Source organism: Zootoca vivipara, chromosome 1, assembly GCF_965207765.1.
Source record: "Zootoca vivipara chromosome 1, rZooViv2.hap1.1, whole genome shotgun sequence".
NCBI lineage: Eukaryota > Metazoa > Chordata > Lepidosauria > Squamata > Lacertidae > Zootoca > Zootoca vivipara.
Genome location: NC_142582.1, coordinates 44,424,938 through 44,441,523, shown reverse-complemented (window position 1 = coordinate 44,441,523; position 16,586 = coordinate 44,424,938). Strand labels below are relative to the sequence as shown.

At 40.6% G+C, this 16,586-nt stretch overlaps 1 protein-coding gene across 1 annotated transcript in view; it reads left to right on the top strand.

The window, feature by feature from the left end:
• SLC49A4 (solute carrier family 49 member 4) overlaps nucleotides 1-16,586 on the top strand; it is a 69,227-nt gene that overhangs the window by 40,973 nt on the left and 11,668 nt on the right. Inside the window, exon 7 of the mRNA XM_035128932.3 lies at nucleotides 7,818-7,945. Within this exon, the coding sequence (XP_034984823.3) occupies nucleotides 7,818-7,945 (128 nt within the window). The remainder of the gene's footprint in view (nucleotides 1-7,817; nucleotides 7,946-16,586) is intronic.

The following is a 16,586-nucleotide window of genomic DNA, read 5'->3' as shown; positions in this document are numbered from 1 at the left end:
AGTTTGTCCCCTGTGAATTCTGTTTTCTGGATTGGGGTTGGGCATAACAATAACAAACTTCAGTTTCTTGCTTCATCTGAGCTATTTATTTATTGGATTTATATACCGCCTGTCATCAAAGGATCTCAGGGGGGTTCACAGCATAAAAATGCAGCATAAAAAGACAAATACAAGTAGCTAAAAGGCTGTGGAGTATTAATCAGCCAAAGGCCTGGTTGAAGAGGAACGTTTTCACCTGGCTCCTAAAGATGAAGGTGCTCTTAAATTGGCGAACCATTTTCTAGTCTTAAAAAGACTAGTGCAGATATGCTGACTTCATGTAAATCCTGACCTTTTGTGATAGATTGATTTGTTAAATGTGTAGCCTGGTTTCAGCCTCATAATATCCTTTTAATGTATTCTGTAGCTGCTACGGAATAGGTTGCAAATTCCATAGCAATGTAGATATTCTGTGGACCCCAGTGCTGCCTCCTTCCGCCTAATTATTTATACTTTTTCAGAAAAAGCTAACTGACTGTTGCCAGATATCTCTTTCTGATTAAGTAGCTTTATAGTTTCAAACATAGGGTTTTGGGCATACAAGGAGTGGCAGTTTGCCACTTTTGATGGATGACTGCCCCCTTTTAGGCCTACTCAGCAGTTATCTGTACAGTTGAATCAATGTCTGTGCTGACTATAATTTGCTGAAAGTTGTAATTAGGAAAATTAGCTAATGATTCTTGTCAAGTGTGACAGGTTCATGTATTTCAAAGTCAGTCCTGTGACTTACCAGGCAGGCAGCCTGGTACCTATTGTAATAGCTCAGTGTGGGGGTGCTTTGTGTTCTACCAGCTGCTAATTTTCTTACATCAAGAGTTTCCATTTAGAAACTATAGTGTAGCTTTGCTTCCTCCTAGTCTCTCAGTTCCTGCTTTCATCATACTTAAATAGCAATACAGTGGTGCTTCGACTTATGAATTTAATCCGTTCTGAAGGCACATTCGTAGGTCAAAAAATTTGTAAGTCGAAAAGCGCCATTGGAAATGCGATTTCCCATAGGAATGCATTGGAAACGGAAAAATTCGTAAGTTGAAGCAACCTCATCTAAAAATTCGTAAGTCAAAAAAACCCTATCTAAAACCGCCACAGTTTTTGTTCGGATGTCGAGAAATTCGTAAGCGTGCAGCCATTTGCCCCATTCGTAAGTTGAAAATTTCGGTTGTTGAGTCGTTCGTAAGTTGAGGTACCACTGTATAATTTCACTCTGCTTATGAACATCATTTACCTTTTATATGGATTATGTAAAACAAACTATATTCAAGTCTCCTTCCCATTTTTGATGATGCACAAGCTGTCATTTGGATGCCAAACTATCTCTGCATGCTGTAGAAATGTTTTTGTGGGTGTTAACAGAATCACGCCTGTCAAAGGAAGGCACAGTTGGAAAATAAGTTCTCAAATTTCATTATTTTGTTACCCGTAGTGCATAGCTGCCAAGTTATCCCCTTTTTAAAGGGATTTTCCCTTATGCTGAATAGGCTTCCTCGTGAGAAAAGGGAAAACTTGGCAGCTATGGTAGTGTACCGTGTCTTCCTTCACATGAGATTTATGCCCTTGATCTTGCCACTCCAAGCCCCAGACCAGGATCGTTGAGATAATTTATATGGCATGTTTATGATTGAAGAGCCTTCAATATTTTAGGCAGCTGGCGGGTATTGCACCCTTTCCTTAGCAGTGATAGACTGGTGATGGGGAGGGGAGAAAAATCAACTTCAAACAGTGACAATCTCATGTTTTTGTTTTTTAAAAACCTGCAGAGCAACACAAATCAACCTCCTTTTTCCCCCTGACATTTTTCTTGTTGCATTCACTAATGATAAGAGATATTTTTCAGATTTTGTCCTTCACAGCTCAGAATTTCCTTCATCTTTTAAACAGCAGCAAAGTCAAAATGCAGCAACTTTGTAGCATGGTGTAATTTCAGTAGCAATGAGCAGCAGTGTTGACAGCAGCAAATTATTACTCGTAACTATAGGAGGCACATAATGCAAATTTTCTGGATAATAAAATCTGGGCCAAGCAGATCTGGGGAGCAGTAGACTTTTTGGTGGGAGGGGACATATCTTTGTGACAGGAAGCATTTGTCTCCTGCTTTTCTATCTTTATCGCTCCTCTGTATTTAACATGGAACTACTGTAGGTGCTTTGTCACAATTGTACCCACAAAACAATGGAGAGGGATGGGAGAATGAGCAGCAGTGATGGGAAGCACATTGTAGGTGGAGACCGGACTTGGAGTTGGCGGCAGTAGCTGTTAACAAGAACATCTGTATAGGCACTGTATCTCTGAGTGCTATGTGCAGAGGAGAAAAATATTGGAATTATTTTGCCTTCATGTCTGATTTATAAGCTTCTCAAAGGTGTGTGACTGGCTACTGTTAACAACAAAATGGGAGATTGGTTTGACCAGCAAAATGCCAAGCTAGGCCTGTGTGAAAATATTAATAAGTAGAATGGAAGGTATTTGGACACACAGGAATGGGAAGATTCTTTTCAGGATATGAATGATCCTTTGGTTCATGCTTTCCTTTGGATCCAACCCACTGATTTTTTTTTAGTGGTATTATATGGGGAATATTAAGTTTCAAATCAGGGGAAATCTTACATTTATTGGTTTCCAGTATTAAAACAGCATAAAGTTGAGACAGGTTTAAGATAATGTTTTGGCGTCAGTTTCATAATGTAGCAGTCTATTATGATCCAGTGTGTTTCAGATTGTAAAACTCTTCTTTTAGGGGCAAGTATAAATACAAAGCCTCTTTTACAGATCAATTTTGAACAAGGTACTTATCTTAGAAACATACTGCTCCCATATCTCCAGTATCCCTTTCATACCAAACAAGAGAAAAACAGCTCCCCCAACATCCATAACACAACTCACTATCAGGCTAAAACATGATACCTATTCAACAACATGGTGGCACCAGAGCGCGCCAACACATACACACACTCTAACACATCAGTGATGTTGCTATTAACATTGGCAACATTGCTCACGAACCTTATACCTGACACTAACATTACAAAACCACTCTACACCGTCTCGCTGATCACCCCCTGTCACAAACGACAAGGGGGAAGGCCTGTCCTTGAGTACAGCCCTTCACATCAGCCGAGATCAAGGACCAACCGGCTATTTGCCAAAAGGTCCAAAATACCCCAAACGTACACCTATATAACTACATATAGGAAACCCTCTATAATTTACCTCCCACTCTTTAACCCGATTCTAATTTTAATCCCATTGAACCCCCACCCGCCACATCATAAGTCAGCGCAACTCCAATGGTTCAATACACAACACGAAGTGAGGGACATAGGACAACCCAGACGGGTTGGCAAGGAACCATCCTACAGAATGAATAAACAAGATGGCTAGCTTAAAAGCAATCACACTAAATGTGAGGGGGCTGGGAAATCCCATCAAGAGAAAACGTATCACCTCATACATAAATACCATGAAACCACACATCACCTTCCTACAAGAAATACACAACCCACCCAAAGGGAACAAACTCCTGAATGACCCTCGTTTTAGTCAACAATGGGTAGCACAAGGCTCAGGAAAGGCTCGCGGAGTAGCTGTAATAATTAGTAGAGACTTAAATTTCAAATCCATAACAGTCCTAAAGGACAAAAAAGGTAGATTCATTTTCATTAAAGGAATACTAGATGGCAAAATTAAACTGACAATTGGCTCATTATATGGCCCTAACTCGAGACAACTTGAATTCTTTCAAAAAACACTAAACAAGTTCCTTTCTTTCTCTGAGGGGGAAGCAATTCTAGGAGGCGACCTTAACTTAAATATTAAGGGCATAACTCTGGAAAACACACATCCTGTAAACTTACAGGCAACCCTCCTCAACCCCCCCTCCCAAACAACTAAGGCTTCTTACAAGTTACTAAAAATGTTAAAAAACAGGGGTCTCTATGACATCTGGGGCGAACACAACCCAGGAGACACCACCCACACATTCCAGTCCGGACGTCATGGTACAACGTCCAGACTGGACAGCATCCTGCTCACACAGGGTCTGATCCCCTTGGTAGAATCAACAAACATAGGCAGCATCAAAATCACAGATCATGCCCCAGTAGAAGTCACTGTTAAAATAGGTGAAGAAACGCAAACCACTCCATCATGGTCTTTCAGTCCCATTCTAACCACAAACACCCAAATTAGAGCAAGTATCACAAAAACTCTCCAAAACTATTTTAAGGAGAATGATGTAGACAATATAAATACCCCCCTCTTATGGGACGCTATGAAAGCGGTGACCAGAGGAGTTTGCATAAAAGAGAAAGCACTCCTTAAAAAACAAACCTCTTCAAAAATTAACAAAATAGAACAAGAAATTATTGCCCTCTCATCACGTTACAAACAAACAGGTTCCAAAAAACTACTTAAACTTCTAGAACAAAAGAGAAGAGAATTAGACTCCTTAGAAATCAACAAAACAATGATCAATATTTTATATTCTAAACAGCGCTTCTATGAGTACGGAGGGAAAAACTCCAGACTATTAGCAAATAGATGCAGGAAAAAAGCACTTAAAACAAGAATACACTGCATCACCAAAAAAGATGGCAACGTAACATTTTCCCCGAAAGAAATAACTTCTGAATTTGCAGAATTCTACTCCAACCTGTACACCTCCCACAACCCATCTGAGGAAGGAATTAGAAAATTCCTGGCAGGACTGACCATGCCCACTTTAACCGATGAAGAACAGGAACGCATGGACAGCCCTATCACCCCCGAGGAAATAGACACAGTTCTTAAAAACTTGAAATCACACAAAGCACCGGGCCCAGATGGCTTCACAGCAGAATTCTATAAAAAATTTAAGGAACCCCTGCTGCCCTATATGTTACGCCTATTTAATGATATCATGAAAGGGGGGCTTATCCCCAAAACATGGAATCACTCCAAAATAGTCTCCATCCCAAAGCCATTGAAGGACAACCTCAAAGTAGAATCTTACCGCCCAATCTCATTAATAAATCAGGATTACAAGATATTTACATCAATCTTGGCCAATCGCTTAAAAATCTTCCTAGGTAATTTAATAGTCCCAGACCAAACCGGTTTCGTCCCTGGTCGCAACATTACAGACCCTATCAGGAAATTACTGAACTTAATTGAACACAGCAAAACAACCAAACTTCCACTGACAATTATGTCCCTAGATATCCTCAAAGCTTTTGATTGCTTAGAGTGGAAATACTTATTAGCGGTACTAACTAAAATGAAATTTGGCCCCAACTTCCTTCAAATTCTCAAACAAATATATTCTCAAGCCTCAGCAAATTGCAGAATTAATAATATGAACTCAAACACCATAGCAATCCAAAGAGGCACAAAACAAGGATGTCCGCTGTCTCCATTCTTATTTATCCTGGCTTTGGAGCCCCTAGCGATCCGAATCCGAGCAGCCACAGACATCAAAGGAGTGGAAATAAAAGGCAGAAATTATAAGTTAGGGCTCTTTGCAGATGACCTAATGGTCACAACATCAGACCCCTTAAATACAGCAACCTCCCTAATCAGAGAACTCAACGCATTTGCAATGGTGTCGGGCTTACAGGTAAACTTTGGTAAATCAGAAGCCATGTGCTTCAACACCCCTCCTCACATCCAAAAAGAACTTACCAATATCACCAAAATAAAACTCTGTCACACCAAATTCAGATACCTAGGAGTACAAATAACCAAGAACCTCAACAAATTATACCTCCACAATTACAAACCCCTGTGGCGACAAATAAACAAAGACCTAAAAAGATGGGACAGTATGAGTTTCACTCTTTCAGACAAAATAGCCATGGTCAAAATGGTCATCCTCCCAAAACTAACCTACCTATTCCAAACCCTTCCAATTTGGATCCCCCCAACCCAACTTCATAAATGGCAGGGAAAATTACATTCTTTTATTTTCTCACATAAAAAACCAAGGATTAGCATCAGATACCTTCACCTCCCCACCTCAGCAGGAGGATGGGGAATCCCCAACATAGAAACATACTACAACGCCAACCAAATACGCCATATAATCCCATATATACTTGAAGACGAGACTAAACAATGGGTACATCTGGAAAGGGACTCAATTGAAAATATCTGCACCACAGCATATCCATTTCTCCCAAACAAATTAAGGAAGATTCCCACAACACTCAACAGATACACACAAACCATGTTCAAAGCATGGAAAGCAGAAACTAGTAAATTATCTCCAACCCCATCCCCATTAACTCCCCTGGCTTACCATCCATTGTTCCATCATGCAGCACAAAACCTCCAGATGAAGACCTGGCAAACCAAAGGTTTACATCGCTTAATAGACTTTTATAAAGACAACAAACCTTTGACACCACAAGAAATACAGGACAAACTAGAAGACATCCCAATGCCCTGGTTAGCACAACATCAACTACATGCCTTTCTGAACAACCCAACTGTAAAACCAGCAGCAACTAGACCCCTGACAGCTTTCGAAAGCCTCCTCCAATTGCCAAAAGGACACGGAAAAGGGATGGTATCTGCAATTTACAAGATACTAATTCAGACTCCCATAGATCCTCTGGACAAGATAAAACGACAATGGGAGGATGACATAGGGTATGAAATCAACCCTACCCAATGGACTAAAATGTGGTCGAAACCCCCTTTCAAATCTATATCAATGAAAAGAAAAGAACTCTCGTTGAAACTAATTCACAGATGGTACCTGACTCCACGAAAATTATCACTAATACGATCAGGAATCTCATCAAAATGTTGGAGAGGATGCACTTCCACAGGCACGTACCTCCACATGTGGTGGGAGTGCCCTAAAATTCAATCATTCTGGAAGACATCCATGCAAGAAATTTGTAACATAACTAAGCAAGTGCTAGAAATTACCCCAGAATTGGTTTTACTAAATATCTTTCAGGATAACAACGCTCACGCAAATCATAAAGAACTTATAATCCATCTGTTGTCAGCAACCAGAAATATCGTAGCCAGGCACTGGAGGGACTTATCGGGAGTGGGCTTGGACCAATGGTACCAAGTTGTATGGGAAACAGCCTTGCTAGAAAAACTAACCAGTAAGCTGAAACTGACACGGGGACAAACAGAAGAAGACACCTTCACCCCAGTATGGTTCCCCTTCATCACTTATACAACCCAACAGGACAATGACAAAAAATTACCGTCAGCATACAAATCAATATGGCTAACTTGATCAAAACACCCTCCCTCCCCACTCACGCAAGAAATTAAGGATCATCACAGCCAACCATAAATGAACAACCACATTCTAAGACAAATCCTGACCTCTCTCACCAACAAAGAAGCACGAACTAACAACAGAGAACCTGCACAAATGACGCTGACGCTGAACCCCTACACATATCAAGAAAAACAGAAACATCGGCAATCCACCACACCCAACTCCCCATCCCACCTACCTCTTTCCCCCCTTTCCCCCCCTTCCTCATAATGTCTCAACAAGTAAAAAATTGATGTGTAAAAATGATGCATGAAAAGAAAGAGACATTGCACTACCTTTGTAACCTAAGAAATTCTTTAATAAAAATAATTTACAAAAAAAGAAACATACTGCTGCCACTTATTATAAGAAGTATTTGCTTCTGTTGGTGTTTTACCGTCCTTAAACTTCAATATGTCATTTTAGAAATCACTATATTTCAAATTGTTGTAGCAATTTGGCTAAAGTTTACAGAATTTGTAAAGGGTTTGTAAATTGTGATTTGTATTCCTTTCAGGTTTGCTGATTTTATCCGAGGAATGCTGAAACTTATACTGCTTCTGTTACTGTCAGGAGCAACTTTATCATCCATCTGGTTCACTTTGACGTGTTTAACAACTGTCAGTCATCTTCCTTTAACTACAGGTATGCTAATGCCCAGCCTTGTCAAATAAATGATTTTGGTAGTGGTTCTCAGATATGTGAGATGTTGGGAAAGTAAGTTATATTTTAGATTAATTTTGAATAAACTGTTTTAATTCCTTGTTGCTGCTGGGCCAGGGGAGATTGGCATGCATTGTGGGATTTTTATTTTATTTTTTTGCTGTCACTTCTGAACCCCCAGTGCTACAATGTAACTCAAGCCGCTTTGTAATGTATAATGAAGCAGAGGAGACAGCTGTCAGAATTGACAGTGTAGGACCACCAATTCACATATGCAAGACTGGACTCTTGAAATCTTTGCATCCATTGACTGAAGTCACTATGTCCATTGATTTCAGTGAGTCTACTCTGAGTGTGACTTATTCAGATACAACCAATACATTAAGCTGGAGGAACTCCCTGTGTGGCCATAAACAAGTTAAAGTAAGCTAGCTTTGAAGAAAAGGCAATAAAAAACTGTTTTATTTAGTGATATAAAGCCAACAAGGGGAATTTTGAAGTTCATTAAACTGAAGTGTCTTTGACAAGGTTTTCAAGACTCCTGTTAGCTGGCTATAAACATTGGTTAAAGCAAGTGATTAATTCTAACCCTTTAGCCTGACCTGCTTGGAATTCCAGTAGATAATAGTGTGTTTTGTGGTTACTTATCTGGGAACACAAGTATGTAGGGAAATAATAAGCTTGTAATACGTCAAACATGCTATTTCCCCTTTACTTGTTTTGTTACACCCCCTTTTTATATTACAATAGGTATTATATATGAAGTACAGGTTGTCCATAGTAATGATAAGTCAGACAAAAAGTATATGTGGTTATTTGGTTTTGAACTAGACTGGGCAAGCATTTCTGAAATTTATTTGTTTTGATATCATAGGCTTCTACCCTACCCATTCTCTTCATCCCACTTTTTGTGGGGGGGGGGGTTCTCATAGCTTCTTGTATGTATATCTTGGGAATAATAATTTATTTAATAATAATAATAATTTATTATTTGTACCCCGCCCATCTGGCTGGGTTTCCTCAACCACTCTGGGCGGCATCCAATAAAGATTAAAAATACATTAACATGTCACACATTAAAAAACTTCCCTAAACAGGGCTGCCTGCATATGTCTTCTAAATGTCAGGTAGTTGTTTGACATCTGATGGGAGGGTGTTCCACAGGGCGGGTGCCACTACTGAGAAGGCCCTCTGCCTGGTTCCCTGTACCTTTGCTTCTCACAGTGAGGTAACCACCAGAAGGCCCTTGGCGCTGGACCTCAGTGTCCGGGCAGAACGATGGGGGTGGAGACGCTCCTTCAGGTATACTGGGCTGAGGCCGTTTAGGGGAGGTGCTTGAACTGAAATCCCGGATAGAAATTCAGTATATCTGTATAGTAACTAAGCTTCACACCACACACACACACACACACACACACACACACACACACACACACACATATATATATATATATATATATATAGTCTAATGATACTGTCAGTGGTTACTAACTGTGATGGCTGTATACTACATGCAAGATCAGAGATGGCATGCTTCTGAATATCATTTGTTGGAGAATAGCAGCAGGAGAGTGCTCCCACGCTCATGACTTCTTTGTGGGCTTCCCAAAGACACCTGATTGATCAGGTGGGAAAACAGGATACTGAACTGGGCATTCCTTTCATCTGATCCAGTCGGGCTCTCCTTTTGTTCATATTCATACAATTGGTAAGGTTGTTGCACTTGGGGAGGAGGCGTTAGTGAAAGAAGCTGTGCCATGTTGTATTGCTGCATTTTCTGTTGTGCTCTTTTTCTTCCTCATCATTGTTTTTAAACTAGTCTTCCACTTTGGTGGCTTAGTCGCTGCTCATTTCTGTTTACTTGTTTTCTTCCAGTGATTCTCAGTCCCTATCCTGCTGGAGCTCACACTTGTTCCCATTCAATTTAATGAAACACAAAGCTGCTTTATTGGACTTAAGGGCTGATACTCCTTAAGATGGTTAGCCGGGAGTTTATAACTTGGTGGCCTCTGCCTGAAGCTTTGTGCAAATCCATTCAGCCATTTAAAACATCAGCTTCCGTTCTCCTATTTGGAAGCTTTTTCTTCTAAAATAGAAGGCTTAGAAGATTTTAATTTAAACTGAGAAGTGCCACCACCTGAATGTGTTTTAGAAGTTGCACATATGCTTAAATCAGAAACGAGAGGATTGGAGAGGCTTGATAAACCTCGGAAGACAAGTCTTTGGTTTGCTCTCTGTTCTGGAGAGGAGCCCTGTTGGTTTGAAGCTGATGTGCTACACCTGCTGTAACTTCTGTAGCCACAGAAATTGCCTTCCCCCAGCTCTGCCATTGAACTTAAATTAATGAGCAGAGCTTTCATAGAGTACCCTCTCCATATAAATATAACTCTGTCTTATTCAAATTAACTTTGAGGCTCCCAAATTGTCCTTGGTGCATAGCTATAAACCAAAGATGAGTACAGCATATTGAAATAGGTGTCTGGTTGAGAGGAAATACCACCAGAATTACCAAAACTATAAATTCCATTTGGTGTATCCTTTGATCTGTGTTTCATATTCTAAAATAATCAGCTCTGAAATATTTTTTTTACTAACGCAAGAAAAGTATTTTTAATAGCTGAACAAATCACGCTTTGCAGAAGCTGCTGTCTTTGAGAGGGCAAATCCTTGCACCAATCTTCCCGATCAGGAGTGAAGAGATACGTTGAGAGTTTTCCCCTTTGTGCTTGTCTGCACTGTTATCAAATGCAGGTGGTAAAATAAAGTGTAATGAAAAGTGAAACTGTCTGAATTGATGCAGCAGGAGCAAACTTATACATTCACTTCAGTTCTTGTTTACTGAGATAAAAGTGGAACGGGCTTCAGCAGGTGAAAATCACCTCCCTCTCCCTCCGTCTCTGTTTCATGCAAAACCCACTGATCCAAAACAGAGCTGGTAGATCAAGTTTATATTTTGCCAGTCTCAAATCACTGTTTTCAGAGATTTTAGCACACACAAAACATGATTGCCTGAGAATAGCACCAACCTCTATATTTTCTCTTGGTTCTTGTAGCATTAAGTTGCATTGCTTTTTTCCTAGAAGAATGCTGTGATTGTAGAGATGGCAGATAATCTCTGAAATGGATTTGATAGCTTTTCATTATTAAAAGCTTTTTTGGCACCCTCCTTCAAGACTGAAGGGAGTTGGTGTCTTGGAAAAGAGAATTTGGACTGTGTTTTAGTAAACTAGGTCAGTGGCTTACTTGGTCAATTCCATTGTCTATGTAACTTGCTTAGTGATTTCTGGTCTAATAGGGATGTGCTTGGTTTCTGGAAGGTTTGTTCCTTTTGTCTGCATGATAGTGTCCACGTCCCCAGTTTATTGTCACATCTTCACCAATTTGACATGCATGCTTCCATGAATGTACGGTATATGGATGTAAAATGGCAGGGGTTTTTAGGTACAGGGAAAGAGGCAGTAATTTGTGGAGTTGAAAGATACTTTTTGTGCATTTTGTGAGGATATTTCTGTCAAATGGATTAATGAAATAATTGAATTTGGCTTGCTTCCTTTGCCTCAGGTGCAGGGTGTCTTTCCTGCAATCCAACAGCATTGCTTTGTGATTCTTTTGGATGTAATGTCCATACAAGTATGGGATAACTCAGTCAGTAGAGCTTGAAACTCTTCATCTCAGGGCCATAGGTTCAAGTCCCACGTTGGGTGGAAGATTCCTGCATTGCAGGTGTTGGACTAGATGACCTACGTGGTCTTTTCCAACTCTACGGTTCTATGATTCTATGAAAAGGACAATAGACTGGATGTACTTAGGTTAAGGCCATATTTTAGGGAGTAGAGGATCTTAGAAACCTTCTCACAAAGCAAATTTAATTGCAGACCAAATCAGGCTGATAGGAGGGTTATGAAGTGTGCACAACCATAGGCTACAACGCAGTTTCCAAGATTCTTGGCTTGCATTTTTTCTTGCACTGGTGCTAGAAGTCACTAGTGCAGTGCAGATACTGTAGACTGCAACTCCCATCAACCTTTACCATTGACCACGGTGGCTGGAGCTGATGGGAGATGTAGTTCAAAACATTTAGAGGGCAACATGTTTGCTTACATCCCATGCAAATTATCTAATGCTTTGTGAGAATGATCCTATGCCCATGTGGTTGAACAAATCCTGCCCCCACTCTGTTGCATATTTCTACCATTATTTCATGTCTTACAGAACTAAGGATGGAATTCAGTGTTGCACTATTAGAAATCAACTTGCCAGATGAAACAATCCCCCCTTCCCTGTGGACTGCTCTGGGGGTTCTCGTCACCCCCGGAGCCAATTTCAGGGGTGGGGGCGGAATTCCCACTGCACAAGCAGAAGCTCTTCCTCAGGGCTTCTGCTGATGGGGTTCATCAGGTGAATTCTGCCAATGATCTTCCTTATTTTTTCAGACTAGTGTGGGTATTTTATATTTGTGACCAAAAACTTGAGATCATATGCTAGAATGAAATATTAACATTTGGTATGACAGGCAATTTTATCTCCATAGGCAAAAAAAGTGTCGCATATCTGTGACTGACACATGTTTTTGGCCTGTCAGTTACCAGTTGATTCCATCCAGGTTCAAGATCTGTCACATTCACTTAATGTTTGTTAATGGTAAGATTAATCTTTTCAGGCTAAGTATCAGTATGCATAATTTGTCTTCCCGTAGAGCTGTGGGGGATGAAAACGAGAGAACCTTTCACAACAAGAGGACGATCTCTTCCTTTGACACAGCAAATAGCCTTTGCTTCTCTTTCATTCTTCAGGATCCATGTCTAGAGATTTTCGCTAATATCAATATAGTATGCCAACACAATAAATCTTCAGGTCCTAAAAGCCTCTTCTTATCTCATTCTTGTATGCCAGTACATATTTTAGCACTTGGCATGATGTTTTCTAAAGCAGAATCCATTAGTCTTGATAAGTTGCTAAAGGTCAGATTCTTATTTTTAGGTTCAATCATAGAATCGTAGAATCTTAGAGTTGGAAGGGACCCAATGGTCATCTACTCCAACCCCCTGCAATGCAGGAATCTCAACTAAAGCATTAATGACAGATGGCCATTCAACCTCTGTTTAAGAACCTCCAAGGAAGGAGAGTCCACCACCTCTCATGGGTGTCTGTTGAACAGCTGAACAGCTCTTACTGTCAGAAATTTTTTCCAAATGTTTAGTCAGAATCTCCTTTCTTGCAACTAAATGATACCGTATAAGGATGAAAGCAAACCAGCTATTTAAGTGCTAATTTATAGGGCTTTGTGTGGTCTCTTTATTCCTGACCATAACTATGCAATATAATGGCGACCTTTGTGCTCTGGAGTAATTGGGGGAAATGACACGATTTAATTGATTTGGTTGAACTTATTCTTTTTTCTGTTAATTAAAAGTTCCAGGGTTTAGCGTGTAGCTCAGATAAAGTATGGGAGTTCAAATGCAGGGCAGTGCTTGGTGACACTCAGGCTTTGGGGAAGGAATGTGAGATGGCTAGTTAAGAAGTCAGAGCTGGTTCAGCATTAATGCCAGAGCAGCTTTGCATTGACATTGGAGGTTGCCCAGGGCATTGGCAATCTTTTTAAACGATGAAGAGGGAATACACTGTATAACGAAAACATTTTATCCATGTGTCCAAGGATCTATTTTAGCATTCCCAATAATACTTCACATTTTCAGGGCAATTGTATGTACTCTAATAATTTGATAATGGTGCATGCTGCATGGGGAGAAACGAAAGTCAGAAGCAGCGAGATCCAAATTAGTTTCTAGGTATTATTTCTGAAGGGCTGCCTACTCATCAGGTTTAGGTAAACGAGAACTTCCAGTGGTAAGGCTTGTAAGTCACTGCAAACCTGTAGCAAGGGACTCTTTGTCCGTTTCCTGTATCTCTGAGAAATTCCTTATTGTTCTTATAGTACATCCATCACTCTCACCTCTCAGAATATGCAAATCTTTGCATGAATATTTCAACAATGAAACTACAGCTAGAAGTACTATTCTGCCAATGCTACATGTTTCAGAAAGATAACATCAAACTAAATCTCTCACATTATCAGGCTGGTTTCATAAGCTTTTGATTGGAACCACCAGGAGGAGCCTTCTAGTAAAAACGGTGAGTGGCTTGGAAAGTTCTTACGATGAGACCTTGAGTTATACTCCTAGTCAAGCATACTAGTTAACCAAATAAATCAACATAAACATTATCTGTAGGACTATGCTGAATGTTCTCTCATTTCAGTTTTGAAAGCAATGCTTTCATGATGGGCAAAATATACCTGCCCAGAGAATAACAACCTTATGTATGTTCACATTATTTTGAACCTCTTGGCAGCAAATGTAGAAACAAATGGCAGCAGTTTGTGCCTTTTTTTTCCTTTGTAGAGGGATTTATTTAGGTCTTCTTTTTCCTTCATAGAGCCATTCATATAATGAATGGATGACAATGCTATGTAGCCCATGTTTTGCTATGTAGCTAATGTGTTAATATTTCTGATAATCCCAAATAGCTAATATTACTAAGCAAAAGCAAATCAAAGTCAATTGATAGTGCTGCTTCTTTGTTTACTCAAATGGTGATTTTAGCTGTGGGGTCACATCCAGAACAGAATTGCATCATAGTGCTGCTGTGAATCCAGTCATAACTAGCTACATGTTGATGTCTATGGGGGAACACAAATCTCATCCAGAGTGAGAGGGTAGCACTTCCTGAATAGCTGAGGAATTCTGTCCACTTTTGAAGCCACCACTGAAACATTGCCTAATGCATGAAGAAAGCTTTTAATACTGGCAAAAATATCCCTACTTAGTGCATTAAGGGGATTAGATGAGAGAGAGAGAGAGAGAGAGAGAGAGAGAGAGAGAGAGAGAGAGAGAGCGCAACACCACTTAATGAAGGCTACTATGGGTACAATCCTGCCCAAGTAAAGTCTGTTTACGTCTAATTGATTTTAATGAGGCAGACTTAAGTCTTTGATTGCTTCTATTAAATTAGACTTAGAATTTTCATATTTGTGCTTTTATTTGTGGCCTTGCAATGTAGTTTGCATTAGCTATAGTCAGCCTCTTAACTTTTTCAGCAGTTTAGAATTCTAAAGGACATCCCATTGTCCTTGATCTGCTACTGTTAAGCTCATTGGCTCAGCTGTGATAGAGACAGATCTCCTCCTTCAGTTCTGCCATATTCTTCCTTCCCTTCATCTATGGGAGAAACGGTAGCAAACTCTGCACCCCAGGGCAGCTTCAGTCAGCTAGCCATTGGCAGAGAGCTGACAGGCCCTGCAATTTCCAGCAGTAGCTGTGCCACCAGAGGCCATGTGAAGTGGCTCATAGTCATGAATCATCCCTTCCCTATAGCAGTAACAGCCAAGCTGAAACTGTGCTGAATTCTACAGGTGAACTCTTTGGCTTAACTGCTGCCATTCTCTGCTGGACTGCTTGCCTAAGAAGATCTGCTCCTCCTTTCAAACCCGTTAAGAGTTAGATAATGCACAGAGAACCCTTATAATCCACTGTCACTTTTAGACTGTCCAAGTAAAGTACACTAGTAAGACATAGCTATTTTTGTACATGGCAGGAGGCAATGTGTTTCTGAATAGCAGTGATTTGAAGCCACAGGAGGGGAGAGTGCTCTTGTAGCTCTTGAAAACCAGTGGGGTACCTTGAATGATGGTCAGGGGTATCGCAAGCAACGCTGGCCTCTGTCCCTCTTTCCTTTCCTCCCTCCTCTGATGCTCTTGGGTTTCTGCCTCCCAAAGGCTTGCATAGCTGTTTATTGCAGCAGCCCTGGCTATAAGCTCCAGAAATGAATGCGGTCACCTCTCTTTGGGATCGGGGGGGGGGGGCAGCTCAGAGACCAGGGAATATGACCACACTGGCAGAGTTGTCACTCGATAAAATACTATGTTGTGGGTGTATTTATTTCTTTTCAGGGGACATATGAATACTTTATGGAGATATTAACACACCTTCCATTCTTAAATTGCATGTATGTTCATACATGTCAGTAGACTCTCTTTAGCTCTGAGAAAGACTTGCCTGATTGTTGAGTCATTTTCTAACATGCAGACTTAGGCACCTGCATACAATAAAAGCTGTATTCTTCTGTTAAGTTTCCTACCCAAATTATACAGTAATCACCTGTAATCTCTGTCCTTGTAACTAGAAAAAACCCCCACATGTGAGCTTGTGAGCTAATTTTCCATATGAAGAAGTAGCACCTTGTGGCATTTCTATTGCTTAGGAAAAGCATTATTTAACAATTTCCTCAATGTAGCTTGAAGCCCAGAATGACCATAGCCCATGCTTTGATCCCTCTTGTCTGTAGGCACTTTAAGATTGGAGAGTCTCTTGGGTATTTCTTCCTGGGGAAGTTGGAAGGGAAATGCCACAATATATGGCACTGTGGGTTAAACCACAGAGCCTAGGGCTTGCCGATCAGAAGGTCGGCAGTTCGAATCCCTGCGATGGGGTGAGCCCCCGTTGCTCGGTCCCAGCTCCTGCCAAGCTAGCAGTTCGAAAGCACGTCAAAGTGCAAGTAGATAAATAGGTATCGCTCCAAGCGGGAAGGTAAACGGCGTTTCCATGTGCTGCTCTGGTTCGACAGA